The sequence below is a fragment of the Syngnathus typhle genome, linkage group LG3, assembly GCF_033458585.1.
Source record: "Syngnathus typhle isolate RoL2023-S1 ecotype Sweden linkage group LG3, RoL_Styp_1.0, whole genome shotgun sequence".
NCBI lineage: Eukaryota > Metazoa > Chordata > Actinopteri > Syngnathiformes > Syngnathidae > Syngnathus > Syngnathus typhle.
The window spans coordinates 4,235,324-4,250,948 of record NC_083740.1 but is presented as its reverse complement, the minus strand read 5'-3'; the positions used below and the strand labels follow the sequence as shown (position 1 = coordinate 4,250,948).

At 42.1% G+C, this 15,625-nt stretch overlaps 2 protein-coding genes across 5 annotated transcripts; one reads left to right on the top strand and one right to left on the bottom strand.

The window, feature by feature from the left end:
• The first annotated feature begins 20 nt into the window (after positions 1-20).
• Positions 21-3,923, top strand: LOC133150900 (circumsporozoite protein-like). Its single transcript, XM_061273519.1, has 3 exons — positions 21-335; positions 911-981; positions 1,060-3,923. Exons 2-3 carry the CDS (start codon positions 945-947, stop codon positions 2,568-2,570), a joined length of 1,548 nt encoding a protein of 515 aa, XP_061129503.1. The 5' UTR covers positions 21-335; positions 911-944; the 3' UTR covers positions 2,571-3,923.
• Positions 3,924-5,045: 1,122 nt separating this feature from the next.
• rnf24 (ring finger protein 24) lies at positions 5,046-14,074 on the bottom strand. 4 transcript variants are annotated; one of them, XM_061273539.1, is made up of 8 exons: positions 13,531-14,074; positions 12,916-12,962; positions 12,757-12,837; positions 9,011-9,160; positions 7,632-7,674; positions 7,228-7,269; positions 6,463-6,542; positions 5,046-5,960 (listed from the first exon to the last, which is right to left on the bottom strand). In XM_061273539.1, the coding sequence occupies exons 4-8, from the start codon at positions 9,151-9,153 to the stop codon at positions 5,819-5,821; spliced, it is 450 nt and encodes a 149-aa protein (XP_061129523.1). In that variant the 5' UTR covers positions 9,154-9,160; positions 12,757-12,837; positions 12,916-12,962; positions 13,531-14,074; the 3' UTR covers positions 5,046-5,818. The 4 variants fall into 4 exon arrangements, with proteins under 4 accessions (XP_061129523.1, XP_061129525.1, XP_061129522.1 ...); XM_061273541.1 differs by lacking the exon at positions 12,916-12,962; XM_061273538.1 differs by lacking the exons at positions 12,757-12,837; positions 12,916-12,962.
• Between the last annotated feature and the right edge of the window lie 1,551 nt (positions 14,075-15,625).

Sequence of the window (15,625 nt, the reverse complement as noted above, 5' to 3'; positions counted from 1 at the left end):
CTTAAATTTAGAAAACTCCCGCGTCCCCACCTTTTTTTGCTCATTCCGCAAATGTCCTCTGTAGACAAGCATCCTGGGATCTGCGATGACGGCATTGTCAGCACGGTGCTGGCGTACAAGTGCGTCTTTGTACACACTTGTTTGCTTTGCAAGGGGGCCACGCCACGATGATGCGATGAGCCCTAAAAGAAAAGGACAAAGGTGAGCAAGGTGGAAGGAATGATCACAATACATCTTTTGGTTGTCACCAGGCCTATAAAGAGGTCAAAGTCACATACAACTAGACACACCAGGCTTCAAGTCATCTAAGACGCAGAAACACAAGTCAACACTGTGTAAGTATATTTCTTTTTTTGACTGTTACCATGTTTTCATATTTCTGCAGAAAAGAAAGACATGTTTTTATTATTATTAATAATACTAATGACTAGACATAGATTTTTTTTTGCTTTATATGGAAACATTTGAGATTTTTGCCCTCATGTTTTTTTTTTTTTTTTGTAGAAATGCTATTTTTCAAGTGTATGACATTTTTTAATCACTACATATTTTTCCTCACAATACTGCCATATATTTCCGAGTTCCTCTTCTGTTAAATCCAATAGCTTTGTGTCTTTTTCTCCCTCGTAGTGTTAAAGCTTCACTCGTTTAGTTTTTAATTTCTTCTAATACCGTTTCAATTTCATTGTCATTTGAAGAAAGACTTCTCCCATGTACCATTTTATTTCTCATGAAAATGTGTATTTGTGTGTAATGTTTGGACTTTACTGAAAAGAAAGTATTTACTTTACTTTTGTATTACAAGTTACATCCTATATACAGAACTTGTTTTTAACCCTGATGATTTTTCTTTTCATTTTTCTTGCGCAAATTTTACAATTAACATCATTCTTCCTTTTTTTGTTTTTAGGTACATACTTGTGAGATTTCATTTGCTGAAAAAAATGCTTTTGCTAATCCTGCTCCAACTCCTGCTCATTGGTAAGCTTTTATTCCTGCAGTTCACATCTATTGAGGATGATATACAAACTCGTCTGATTGTTTTGTTGTATTTCACAGCATCCATAAATGCTCAGACACCTGCCCTCACTACGTCCAATGCTGTGACCAGCAATGCCGTGACCACAGCCGGTAACGCCGCGACTGGCAATGCTGCAACCACAGCTGGCAATGCTGTGACCGGCAATGCTGCAACTACAGCTGGAAACGTAGCAACTGGTAACGCTGCAACCACAGCTGGTAACGCTGCAACCACAGCTGGCAACGCGGCGACCGGCAATGCAGCAACTACAGCTGGAAACGTAGCAACTGGTAACGCTGCAACCACAGCTGGTAATGGTGCAACCACACCTGGTAACGCTGCAACCACAGCTGGCAACGCGGCGACCGGCAATGCCGCAACTACAGCTGGAAACGTAGCAACTGGTAACGCTGCAACCACAGCTGGTAACGCTGCAACCACAGCTGGTAACGCTGCAACCACAGCTGGCAACGCTGCAACCACAGCTGGCAACGCAGCGACCGGCAATGCCGCAACTACAGCTGGAAACGTAGCAACTGGTAACGCTGCAACCACAGCTGGTAACGCTGCAACCACAGCTGGTAACGCTGCAACCACAGCTGGCAACGCGGCGACCGGCAATGCCGCAACTACAGCTGGAAACGTAGCAACTGGCAACGCTGCAACCACAGCTGGTAACGCTGCAACCACAGCTGGTAACGCTGCAACCACAGCTGGCAACGCGGCGACCGGCAATGCCGCAACTACAGCTGGAAACGCTGCAACCACAGCTGGTAACGCTGCAACCACAGCTGGTAACGCTGCAACCACAGCTGGTAACGCTGCAACCACAGCTGGTAACGCTGCAACCACAGCTGGTAACGCTGCAACCACAGCTGGCAACGCGGCGACTGGCAATGCCGCAACTACAGCTGGAAACGTAGCAACTGGCAACGCTGCAACCACAGCTGGTAACGCTGCAACCACAGCTGGTAACGCTGCAACCATAGCTGGCAACGCGGCGACCGGCAATGCCGCAACTACAGCTGGAAACGTAGCAACTGGTAACGCTGCAACCACAGCTGGTAACGCTGCAACCACAGCTGGTAACGCTGCAACCACAGCTGGTAACGCTGCAACCACAGCTGGCAACGCGGCGACCGGCAATGCCGCAACTACAGCTGGAAACGTAGCAACTGGCAACGCTGCAACCACAGCTGGTAACGCTGCAACCACAGCTGGTAACGCGGCGACCGGCAATGCCGCAACTACAGCTGGAAACGTAGCAACTGGCAACGCTGCAACCACAGCTGGTAACGCTGCAACCACAGCTGGTAACGCTGGGACCGGCAATGCCGCAACAACATCTGGCAATGCTGTGACCGGCAATGGCGCAACCACAGCTGGAAACGGAGCAACTGGCAACGCCACAACTGGGAGTGCAAACACTGGAGCAGCAACAAATGCTAACAACTCAACGACGACAAGCGCCGCTGTCATGTCAACCCGCGTGAACTGGGTTCTTCTAAGTCACCTCTGCGTGGCACTCCTTAAACTCTACACAATGTAAATACACTGGCTTTGTTGATTTCATTTAAAATGACACCAAATGTACGTTGACTGGTCGAAACAAAGATCCGGATGATGGCGTGTTTTATTGTTGTCATTGAAATGAGTCAAATATATTTAACCAAGACTTAATTTAACATGTTGATTATTGTACCGTGTTCAAGTATTTTTGCCCCATCGTTTCTACTGCCATTTATAAATATGTACGTGTGACTGAAAATATGGAAAGGCAATATTGTATAGCTATTGTAACTTATTTAAATGGTATTCATTGAGGAAAATAAATAATAAATTTATGCAAAGGTATGCTGATTTTTATGACTTTTATTTGGTCAAAACCAGTTGATCTTTTGCATTATATCAGTTAACGATATAGGTTGACAATTTCAAATACAAAACCAAGTACCTGCTTGAGGAGGAAAGGTGGAACGGCCAAATTAACATTAATACTGAAACATGAAATCAATCAGTCGTGTACTTACCCAAACAGAAAACTGCAATGCACGCAGACGTTTAGTCAGCCGTGTTTTCAGTTGCAGTAACGCTATACGACCACACGATGGCGATGGAACTGCAAGTTTATTTTGAATTTCAGCCTCATAAATACTAGACATCAGATTTGTCAGTCAAACGCTGAAAAGGACTCAAATCTTGGAAACGTTTATTACAGTTCAAGTGTGTCACATGCAGTTGCTTTCTTTTTAAAACAAATAACCATGAAATTAGCCAAATAAAAAGATGAGAACAAAATCATAGTATTTTCCTCTCAAAATAGTAAGATACAAAAATAGAGCTTACAAATACTGTACAGGTATTATTGTCTCCAAAAATATTCTGCTGCAGAATTCTTAGTTTTACAAACAATGTCTGTGAACGTCCACAAACAGAACATTTGTGTAAGTCAAGGTTGCTATATTTTATATTATTATTATTAGTGGGGGGGGGGGGGGGGGGGGGGTTGTGTGCGATGGGCACAACAAAGCTACAGAGGAATAAATAACATGTGCTTGACCTTAAAGCATCCACAAATATTCAAATGAAACTCTCCATTTGTAACATTCCTTTTGCTCTTTTACACAACATTTGTTCAATGATGCAAAAATATCCTGCCTTTTCATTGCATTAGTACTTTGACTAGAATCAGGATGTTTACATTATAAGACGTAAGACTTATTGATGGAAGGAAATGATAGTTTAAAGTGATGTCCAAAACTCTAGTTATGCGAGTTGTGGGTGAGTGGGGGTTGGTGCACCCCGTTTAAAAGTGATCTTGTGGTATCAATACACTAGCAATGCAAATGTTAAAGTGGTGATGGGAAAATACAGAATAAAAACTGCTAATTTGTTTGTTCAATTTTGCTGTTTTGTTCGCTCAAATCAGGATTTCAAAGTGTAGGTCGGTGGCCAAAGTTGTTGACCAAGAGTCAGAATAAAACAAAAGCACACAAGAGCTTGGCTCTTTGAATCATGTTCATATGGGAAAACTGTGATTAAAGCAACAGTGAAGGAAGCAACGGATATACTTTTTGTTCCCAGAAAGGATAATGTAGAGAAGCACTTGTTCCCAATTTTGTTAGACATTTGACTTAAAGTTGCATCTATGTAACTTTTAATTGCGTTTCAATTTTTGGGATGTTACTGATGGTGCCTTTATATATATTTTTTTATGATCAGCACTTTTAGTGAGAGTAGCTCACAACCAGGGACACAAAAAAAAAACCTACACAAAAAAGCAGGGCTCAGTGGTCCAAACAAAACGAAACTGTATAGAAAGGGAGCGAGAAGCGAAAGCTCGAGAAGCATGCATCCTGTGTGTGTGTGTGTGTGTGTGTGTGTGTGTGTGTGTGTGTGTGTGTGTGTGTGTGTGTGAGTGACTGAGTGAATGGAAATGCTGCTTCATTACATCCAGTGAGCGCTGACTCGGGCAGAGGGTAACTCACGAAAAATTAAATGCAATGAAACATATTTAGGTGAACAAACGACAATTAGCTCCATTCATGCTAATACTGCTTTAAAAACATTCACATCACGTGAAGTCGGGTTTTTGGCATTGAAGGAATTTTGTTAATTTTTCTTCACAATGTCTCACGTTTAGACATTGCACGACAAAATCCAAATGTACCATCTTTCCTCGGATAATGACCTTGCCTCTGATTAACATCACACATTAATCCAGTGCTTCTCAAATAGTGGGGCGCGCCCCCCTTGGGGGGCGCGGTGCTATTCCTGGGGGGGCGCGTGTGACCCTGGGGAACAGGCTTTTTTTTTGGCAGTACTAGAATAAAGTGTAATTGCGCGTTTACTACAGCAGGGGGCAGTGGCGCTCTCATTGTTACTTCTGTCACGTTTGCGACAGTGCAACATTTTACGACTTACAAGACAAGTTAGGATAGTCACGGTGGGGAGGGGGGGCGCGAATAGTTTTCTTCTTGCTGGGGGGGGCGTAACAGAAAATAATTGAGAAGCACTGCATTAATCGATGAATGACAAAATAAAAGCCACATGCTTGTAAGTCTTACCGCTAATCGTACTCTCTGGAGTTTAGTAAATTAGTCCTCTCACCTTCGCCGCACAGCCACTATAAGAGGGGGGGGGGGGGAAATATGGTAATTTTGGTTATTTAGTGGAACACACTTCTAGACCGGACAGAATACAAAACCATCCAAAGAGCAATGAAAACGTGCAAACATTTCCGAACATTTAGCAAAAGTCTTATTTTGTCCCTTTGAGAATAATGATGCGAGTCAAAGTTGACCAATTAAAAAAAACGAAAACCTGGGAGGCTTTACGCTAAACATGGAAGTAATGGTCAAAAGTTAGCTATAAAACATATGCTGCCACAATGGCAAGCAATTAAGTTTTGACTTCTTGTAAAGTGCTGTTTAAATTAAATAATGATCAAATAAAATACAAAAAAGAGATTATATATTGTAGATCTCGGCTGCTGTGTTTGTTGTCGTCCTGCTCTTCAGCTGGTGTCCACAGGAAAAAAAAAAAAAAAAGTGCTTTGGTTATGAACCGCATCAATGTTCTTTCCGTGTCCATGAAGAAAGAGAAAAGGTTAATCCAGTTGCTGAGCAATCCAAGCGATAAGTGAAAAATATTTTTTTAGGAGTCAACGTGAAGTTAGTCCAAGCGTCTTTTTTCACCAGACGGGTCCACAGAGTCACGACAAATTGGACCTATACAGCCCACTGTTATATTTGTGTGTGTACAAATAGTGTCACCATTATGTCGGTTTCAGGTCTACTAGACCAGGTTTTCAACACCGGGCAGAGGCTGTTGGCTCGGCACTGGCGGTTCCGTAGTGCCGGCCTGCTGGGCAAGCTGTAAGACGGGCATGTTGCACAGCGGGCACACTTTCCTCACCTCCAGCCACTTGATGAGGCACCTGACACATATGGAGAAGAGGAAATGTATCGACAAAACAATTATTTGTATTAAGGCTGAATGATTTGGAAAAACAATTAAATTGAGATTCTTTTTTTTCCCCTCCCTCCACTATTTTGTCTCCTTACCCCTGTGTTTACAGGTTTATTATAATTAAATGTCTTATGGGTTATGCACACTCACACACATGCTCACACTTAGTGGCAGTCATTCAAGGCCAAGAGAAGTGTCATACTGGTATAAACAACCGAGGTGAAAGGGCGCGGGCTGTGTGTGTGTGTGTGTGTGCGCGCGCGAGTATGTGGGGCAAAGTTAACTTGGTGAAGTGGTCACCTGCTTTGCAGTGTTCCCTTACACATTCATCATGATAGTTCCAATTTGAAGCTAACAAACATTAAATTATGAGGAAGTTGACTCGTTGAATTTCATCCCAGAACTGGAAAAAAAATAAAATAAAATAAAAAAAATAAATAAAAAGGACAACAACAAAGCTTTGCACTTACTTCCGATGAAACGCATGTTTGCACGGACATATCCCCAGCTCGTCTTTTTGCTTGAACTCCTCCAAGCACACCGCGCATATCTGCAAGAGAGCGAGCAAGGATTTATTTTTGTGTTGATTTTTTTTTCTTTCTTTCTTAAGAGGACATCTAACACCTTCGCACCTTCCCATGGATGAAAATAATAATTGGAAATAAACCCTCCCAAGACCAAATGAAAACGGACAGGACCAATCTGGCTCTCAGTCTGGCACATGTTCACTTAGCCTAGCGAGAGGTCATCGTGCTGTCAACGTTGTGAGCTTAGAGGGATTCAAATATCTTCAGACAACAATAAAAACACTCTTGCAGGTCCATCTGGCCCCTGTGGTATTTTAAACACTGTGAAATGAGAAGACTGAAAGCGCTGCACGCTTTCCCAGGGTGGGACCCAAAAAGTAGGTGGTCTTCTAACACTTTCTGCCTGTGCGAGTAACATTGCCGATAGTTGTCCGTGTCGCGGAGGCGACTCACATGACACTGTCAGATGCCTTCTCTCTGTTTGTGATGACATAAACAAGAAACTCCCGATGCTTGTTTTGACAGTTGGACACAACAAGGCAGAAAAAAACACAAAAAAAAAACACAATGCCCAAGTGCAGATGAACAACAAATGCATCCAAGGTTGTATTCTCACAAATAATGACCTCCTATTCTAAATAACTGCAGTTTCTTCCATAGTGTCATTATTCAATTGATTGACCATGAATAAGAAAGAGGACAACTCACCTCATGCAAATTTAACTCTTTCACCTTTTCCTTCTGAATAACCTGAAAGAAATATCGGCAGAAGAAAAACATTAGTCGCAGTGAGAAGAGAGAAGGTTTGAAATTTTAGGAAGCAATAACTTGAGGGGGAAGGTTTGTCACAACTTCAACCATCCATCTTAGAATATAAACAGTGGAGCTGTGTTCATCTCATCTTTTAGATTTGACGTCACTATTTATCAACTAAAAAGGGAGCTTAAGTAACTATGATGACATCACAGTCAGAAAATGCAAGTAAATAAAGACAGCAGCTGTCCCTCCCCTTTTACACCAGGTTAAGTTGAGTGTACAGAAAATTAAAAAAAATAAAATAAAAACAGACCCTCTCTTTTGATTTCAGTGTGTAGTGTTCTCAAAGTGCTTACTTGTTTGTATGCATAGAGCTCTTTGTGCGCCTGGTGCCGTAACCTGGGGAGACGAAAAGACAAAAACATCCTTCCGATTAGCCACTTGCCTCCCACGTCATTTCTACACAGAGAATTCAAAGATCCTGGGGGTGCAGGGGGAGAACAGAAAAATAGAAACTTGAATGCCCTCTCCTTGTCATGACATCAATTTGAAGATATGCGACATGGAAAGCAGGTGATAGCAAAATCGAAAAGGTGCTACATTTCGCAACTACGAGAGGGCGGTTGAGGAGGTTGTTTGTGTTGCTTTTGTTCCACATGACTGGATTTGCGGTCATAAGAATCACTGGCAATGGATTAACCAATTACAGGTTGAGTAAAAACCTAACTGTTTGGTTTGTGCTCAGAAAACACCTTACGAGCAGAAATTACATTCCTAAGAAATCATTTCAAAAACAAAATCCTAATGAATGCCAACGTAAGAGGCAGGGCCCGGTTTTGCTTGAAACTCTCGCCGTAGATCCTCATAAAGACTGCGAAATAAAATCATCGGAATGAGGAGAGAACAGGCACAGCGCTTAAAAAGGAACGTCTAGGCTACAAGAGTGACGATAAACATGGAGGACAAGGGGGAAGGATGAGCGAGAGGTATAAGAGAAATTTGTGGGTTTGTAAGATTTACCTCCATTACAAGTAACCTTAACCTCTCGCTGCAGAGTGAGAGGGATCTGTAAAACAAGCAGCACAGTCTCGGAGAAAAACGGACATTTCTTAATTTATATTTAAAAAAAAAAAAGAAAAGTCAGCACGTAACTATGCAGAGACTCCTAAAAGTCGGGGACAGGCTTCAGGGTGACACTATCATGGCTCTCTCGATGCACATTTTATAATACCACTTCCAAAATATTGATTTCAACAAACCATAATAGATTTATTTTGTTCAGTTACTCTCACTGGCTAACAATGATATATGACTAAATGGGAAATACAAATTGAACCAACCTTTCCTGCCTTAAATTCAAAAGGAATGAGTGGAGCCGCTGCCATTGGCCAGGACACAACTTGTCTGTGTTCACGCTCACAACGCCAAAAACAAAACCAAAACAGCATTTTGCACTAAACTTACACTGGAAATGAAAAATAGGGCCCTTAGTGTGATTTCTATTTAACTCTAAAAGCCAGTGGAACCTTGATCACACTAGATCCTCCCGAGAAAAAACAACACTGCCCGTGCTACATGTTGCAATATTTGTAGAGGTGGCTGACCTTGCGGGTTGCTAAGGTTGACTGCTTTACAATATTTGTTTTTGTCTATTCCATTGTGCATAGGAATGAGATGATGGCGCATACACTCCACAATGTCCAATTCAGATGACCAAGGTAAAAAAAGTGTTTACCTTATGAGGTAGCAGCAGAAGAGGAGGCTGAGGATGAAGACAAAGATGGCTGTCCCAAACACAACAATGTAGATATTAAGGGGCAGGTTCTGGAACCCGATATTTGGCATCCTGAAAGTGTAGTGTGAAAAATCCGAGCTCATGGATGTTCTGTAAAGCAAAAGAGTCCACAATCAGACGAATCACAATATACGTGTCCACGCTGGGCAGCAAAGAAACAACTAGTCGAAAGACAAAGTGAAACTAAAAGGCTATTCAAGTGAATTTTACTTTCAATATGACAGATTGGAATACATGATTATTCCCCAGTCATATTGACAAACAACCATTTAAAGTCCAATAAAGAGTTCAGCGATTCCTGACCGCAAGGGCAAACGTCCTCACCACAATTCCACTAAATCGATAGGTTCAGTAAACTAAGGCCTTCATAAAAAAAATGAAACAACACAGCTAACTGTGTCTGTCAACAGACAGGAAAGCAAATGAATACAATGACTTCAACAAAACACATGAATCATGAACGAATGACATAACGTGTTATACAAATATTTTACCAAGGGTGTTAACTGAGGCTGCTTCCCGCAAATAAACATAATCCATAAAGACTGAAGCTATCAACAAAGGTAGTCAAGGGGCTCGTCCAGAATCGAAGAAAAAGGACATGACTGGACATGTCTATTCCCCCCTTTGCAAGGAGGAGCACAGCCCAGGAATAAACATTCACTCCTTGTGAAAGTGACTAAAGATCCTCCCCCATTTGCAAACATCCTGACAGAGGGAGTTTTTGTGAAAGCCACGAAATGTGAGCCCACGTTGTGCGTTGACCTCCAAATGATGCCGCGGATTTCAACTGCACCCATTGCGGTGGGATAAGGAGAAGACATATTTATTTACACGAGGTTTTAAATCTGTCCCTCTGAGTGCAACTTCATTATATCCCAAGTTTGACAGCAGTCATTTAATGTTTTCCAGTATTGCTCTCAGGAGAGAAAAAAAAATGCCATCACGATTCCCGTCTCCACCAAGTGGACGGGAAATGTCAACACGGAGAGACCGGCAACATTCTAGACGTGCAACACCGTGGCGATGGTCAAATGACTCGAATCAGAATCCGAGCTAAAAAGTCTGAGACGAGCCTTGCAAATCCGGTCGGTCGCCTCGGAGGGCAAAGTTCAAACTTAGGCTAGGCAACTCAACAGGAAGTTGCCGGATGCCTTTTGCTTATTTATTTGGTCCTGAAGTAGGTTACAAATTGTTATAAATGCCTTACACAGAAGCTTTGACATTCCCTTCGAGGGAGAAAAGTTTCATATTATCACAAACACACTTTTTGCATCCCATTCATTAATGAGCAAAATCAGGCACACAAACTCTTTGCAGCCATCGTCAATGACGATAAGGCGACTTTGCCGAGGTTTTATTGTCATCAAATACTCTGTCGTTTCCACTGTCTCAATATAGCAACACGGCATTGAATTACTGAATTGTATCAAACTTAATAATGATGCCAGGCTGTCACTCAAGAGCAACCCTCGCGTGACTCACAGCTACCAAAACATTGGTCATTTTCCAAAACCCTTAATATAGATTTGTTGGGATACCCAAAAAAAAAGGTCATTTCCACCGACCTCCAAGGCATTTTGTTCAGGAGTAGTAGCTCCAAGGAGAAGTGGAAATTTCCACTAGCAGCATGCAAATCTGAAACCTAATATGCTTAAGGGTTGGACCAAAGACCGGTGCCTCAGAGGCAGAACAAGGAAATATGCAGCAGGTCCCAATGTTTATTTGACATGTCCACATTAAGATTGTGGCTTGGAGCAGAAGGCAACACAGTTGAACAGTTAAGCCTGACTGACTCATCCCGAATGCCAATAAAAGTTTTAAGTGCGGTTGTTAATTCACAGTAAATAGCAGTTTGCGATGGGAACACTTATTGATTATTTTTATCGCTTATAAAGACACCTAATCTGCGTTTGTTAAATAGATGTTCGGGAGATTGGCTATGAGAAGTAATAATGCTCCGAACAACGCTAAAAAAAAAGAGGTCATGACCTTTTCTAAATTTGCTCTTCTGCTCCCCCCCGGACCCCCCTTTCCAAAAGTAAAGCCCACCATTCCAGCGTGGCCTCTCTGAAAGTAACACAAGCTGCCACAAAGAAGAGGAACTGACACACACAGCTGTCCCCCAACTTTTTTTTTTTTTTTTAAACTTTTCACCCTTCTACACAAATCAAGTTCCTCAATTATGCAGATGGGTTAATGTTTAACAGCAAGCTGCGTGGCTGTCGAAGTACTACATTCCCTCTCGAGTCATGAACGCAAGGTCACGCTTAGACAGTTCTGCGGTTATCAGCTACTGGGAAGGGAGAACAAATTTGACCAATTGCGCAATGGGCCTACTTTAAACTGTAGTCGTAGATTACTCCACCGGGATAAAAAAAAAAAAAATCATCAGTATTGGTGAAGAAACTTTTCAAGGCACTACAGTATGCAAGTGTCAAGATAAGGACGAGTATTGCTCAGCATACATGTTCCTTCCTGCATAAAAGCTATTTCAAAAATATGGTGAAACCGATTATACAATACGTCGTATATGTCCGAGCATGAAGGTTACGTGTCAAGTGTAAGGTTGGGCAACATAGCTTACTAGATTTCCTGAGCTGTGTAATGTCGGATCGAACCATGTTGGCTAACAAACACTTAGCGGGACGGCTTCATGTATCATTTCTGGTATGTCGGTAACAAAGCAGATCTTTTAAAAATCAATCGTGTGAATGAAAATGACCTTAGATGAGATAGCAAGCTGGGAAAGCACTCTAGGAAGGTCTCGTATAACTTATGACACATTTACTGGAGCCAGCAATAACCGCAAGCCAAGATCAATCCGGAACATTAAGGAATCAGAGACAAGATAAAAGCCTCCCGCTAGCGTGATTGCAGGAGCAGACCTGATCGTATAAACATAACCGAGAGGAACTTGTTAAACTCCATGGCCGAATCTTCAGAACTTCAACCTCTCAACCGTTTTTGTAGTCCTCTACAAGAGCAGACTGATGATTATATTAATAGGCTCCACAGAAAATGGATGGAGACAAGGAATTAATTTTGGAGTTGTTCCAAAAGAAAAAAAAAAAAATGCAGATGTTATTTCTGTAGCACCAGGCGCTTTACGGGAACCCTCAACATACCGGAGCAACATTTGCAGGAGTCTGCTAGAAACGGAGCGTGCTCAAACAACAGCGGCACCTTACTGAGACACTAAGTGGCACCTACATGATTCCTTCCCAAAACTGCTCCAATGCCGCAAAGGTCCTAGATGAATGACTTCATTTGTTAAACCTGTGACGAGCAATCCAAGTCCAAAAATGATCAATCGTCTGCTGCTTTATTAAAAAATGATACAATGGTTGTTTCAAAGCTGTAATTCATCTCCGGGGAACACAAGGTTGGAACATTACGCAATAGTAAGTTCATATTGTTAAATTCATGTCTTCTGTGCAATGTTACACCCATCAGCAGCTGTGAGATGTCAGGTTATGTCATTTTCTGTAGGGAGTATCCAAAATGTCATACCATAAATATGAAATGAGCACACGCTTGTATTTGAATGCATACATGTGATTTTGTTTGACTGGTTGTAATGTTTAACTGACGAGCTAACAATAAATATATTAAAAAATAATAATAATATGCATTTTTATGCATTTTATGTTTGATAAATGTTCGTTTGGCTATATGACACCTACAATTGACTTTGGACCCGTCCAGGGTGGTCTGGATCTCTCAGCCAAAGTCAAGCAGGGTTTGGCTGCGGCTCACCGACGACCCTAATAAGGACAAGTGGTATAAAAATAAAAGGATCGATAAAATACACAGTGGAGCAGAGGGTAGTGTGTTTGCTTCACCTTATAAAAGGCTTTGCGGGTTCAAATGTCAAATGGAGTTTGCATGCCTGGAAACACACAAACACACGCACGCACAAAGCGTTCAGATGAAGACTCAGAATTGCCCAAACTCCAAATAATGAAAGCAAATAATGCTTAATACAACTCCACCAGCATGTGTACCTAATATTGTGTGGGTCACTGTGACATGATGATGACAATGAGCTTAAGTCACGTCGACAAGAATGGAAATAACACCGTTTGACATTTGACCACTAGGACAAATAGCCCAAGGAGGAATTTTACACACAAGGTCGTCCGTCAATGCAAGTTGGCCTTTTTAATTAGCGGCCGAGTGTGACCAAATCTTGTGGAAAAGGACGTAGGGGCGTAGGCTCGCTTGCTAGCTCAATAAACCCCCTGGGAATCAGCACATCGTAAAAGCAAAAGCGTAGTTTCAGTCCACATCAACAAAAACAAGTCATCCATGAATCGTTGAGCGTTTTGATGACGTTTAAGTGCCCCGTTTTTTTTTCAACAGCTTGGTAGCATCGGTGCTCGTTGCCAAGTGATGTTAGCTAGCTAGTAGTAATTATGTCAGTGAAAGAGGTCGTGAAGAAATGTCCACTCACTCACCAAATAGGCACGTTGCAAAACGTCGCTGTTGTCTTCTGTTTCAGTTTCACTTGTAGTCTGCAAGTTCAAGACTACGGAGGTAAATAAATAAACAGTAAAAATCCTCAATTGAAATTGACGTCGCCCAATGCCGCGGCTTGGGGGGACTTCATCACGTACGTCCGCCTGTGGCGGTGCTACTAACTGTGACTACTACAAGTAATAAAATAATTTGTAAAAAATCTGGGCTCAAGGATGTTAGTTTCTTTAGTAAAAAAAAAAGGATGCAGAAACGCGTGGAATTGAAGGATGCGTCGTCCTGGTCTTCGTCTCCTCTCACAAGGGGGGTTTCCTCAAATCCGCTGGAGGAAGAGAACGGTAGACTAGCAGCACGCTCCGCACGTAAACGTGTGCGGTTTTTTTTTTTTTTTTTAAACAGAGCTTCCACGAGTGACTCAATCCACACGTCCTCCTCCCACTCAGGCCAGCCGACAAGGAAGAGAGCTGAGCGCGTAGAGCTGCTGGCTTGTTTTGAGCGCGGCGTGTCTGCGGGTAATGATGCCAAAAAGAGTGGCGACTATCAACCAGAAGGGGGCGCGCTATTGGTTTCGTACCAATGCTGCGTTCAAATTTTTGTGGAAAAAGAAAATCTGCTTTAATTGTGACGGATGGATGATATTAGATGATACTAATTATACTAGTGGTCTACTGTGGCTGAAATTACTGAATGGCGATTAATCCATCTGAAAATCGTTATACCCAACTCCTGAAGAGACAGCGACAATCGTTTATGAAGGCTCATCGTCGCGCTCCAAGTACCACAATCATGACCGAAAATAAAATACAGTAGTGTAATAGGCCCAAGTGTTCATCAAAAATGAGAATGGGTTTATTCTTACAAAGTATGTTCAACATTTTAAAGTTACCATAACTTTATGCAAAATTGAAAAAGTTGAATACAACTAAACAGGAGTTAGATAATGAATGGATGAATGTCCGCAGCAATTCTTTCCTGTAATGAGAAGTATGTGCACCGTACTTTGAGTCTAGCGCTTTTATTTTATTTTCAGTGCGACTACAATAGTCTTTCCGGAGCGTGCGTCACATGAACCTACAGTTGAAGGTGTCGAGCACCCCCGCCCACCCCCTCCTCCTATCCTTTGCCAACTCACAATTTCCTCCTACAGAAAAAGGAACATGGTATCCAGGAAGCCACACTTTGGCCACCCAGTCCGGCACTTCATTCCCTTTGAATCGAGTGGAGGAGCACGCCCATTGGCCAATGTTGTCACTGCAAGCGCATGTCAATGAGGGTGCAAGTGACAGGGCTGCTTTGTGAGATGTCCCATGTGACACTCTTGAATAGGTTGCCAAGGGTTGGCCGAGGGGGGTGGGCAGCCTCCACAAAGCCCCATTGAAGAAGTGCAGACGGATTCTGCTCTTCCTTCCCCTCCATGGAGGAGGCTGCTGCTTGGTACCTACTCAAAGGAAGGATTCTTTGGAAAGAATTGGAGAGAAGATCACTATTATCACCATGTTACACTTCCTCCGCTTGCTGAGATGCTGCCTGTCAAATGACAAGTTTTCTTCTTATCACCTCAATTGACCCACAGCTAATATTGCCACTCAGCACTTAACGCCTGTAGTGAATTTGAACTTCCTTTGGTAAACGCAAAACACAAAAACTATTTCATTGTAATATAGTGGAGACATGAATTATTGGTTAGACTCAACCATTCAACTCAAAATGCAAAATGGTGGTTAAAGCATATGGCTCTGAGATTCTGGGTTTGAATTCCAGTTACTGTCCAGAATTTGTATATTCTCTGTTGGATCTTTCTAGTTGAATGAACATAAATGGCTATTTCCATTTATGGGGATGTGCCGCAGTATTCTTTTGGGTAAATTTTGTTTTTAAATTAGCTTAAGTGTGGTCTCAATGAAATGTGGCCTCACTTGGCCCCCAGACCTATGTCTGTTTGCTTCCATCTAGTGGTTAATAATAATAATAATAATAATAATAATAATAATAATAATAATAATAATAATACATGTTCAGATTTGTTCATGAACTCATTAACTGTATCTGCCTTTCTTTTTTAGGATGGATTTCAGT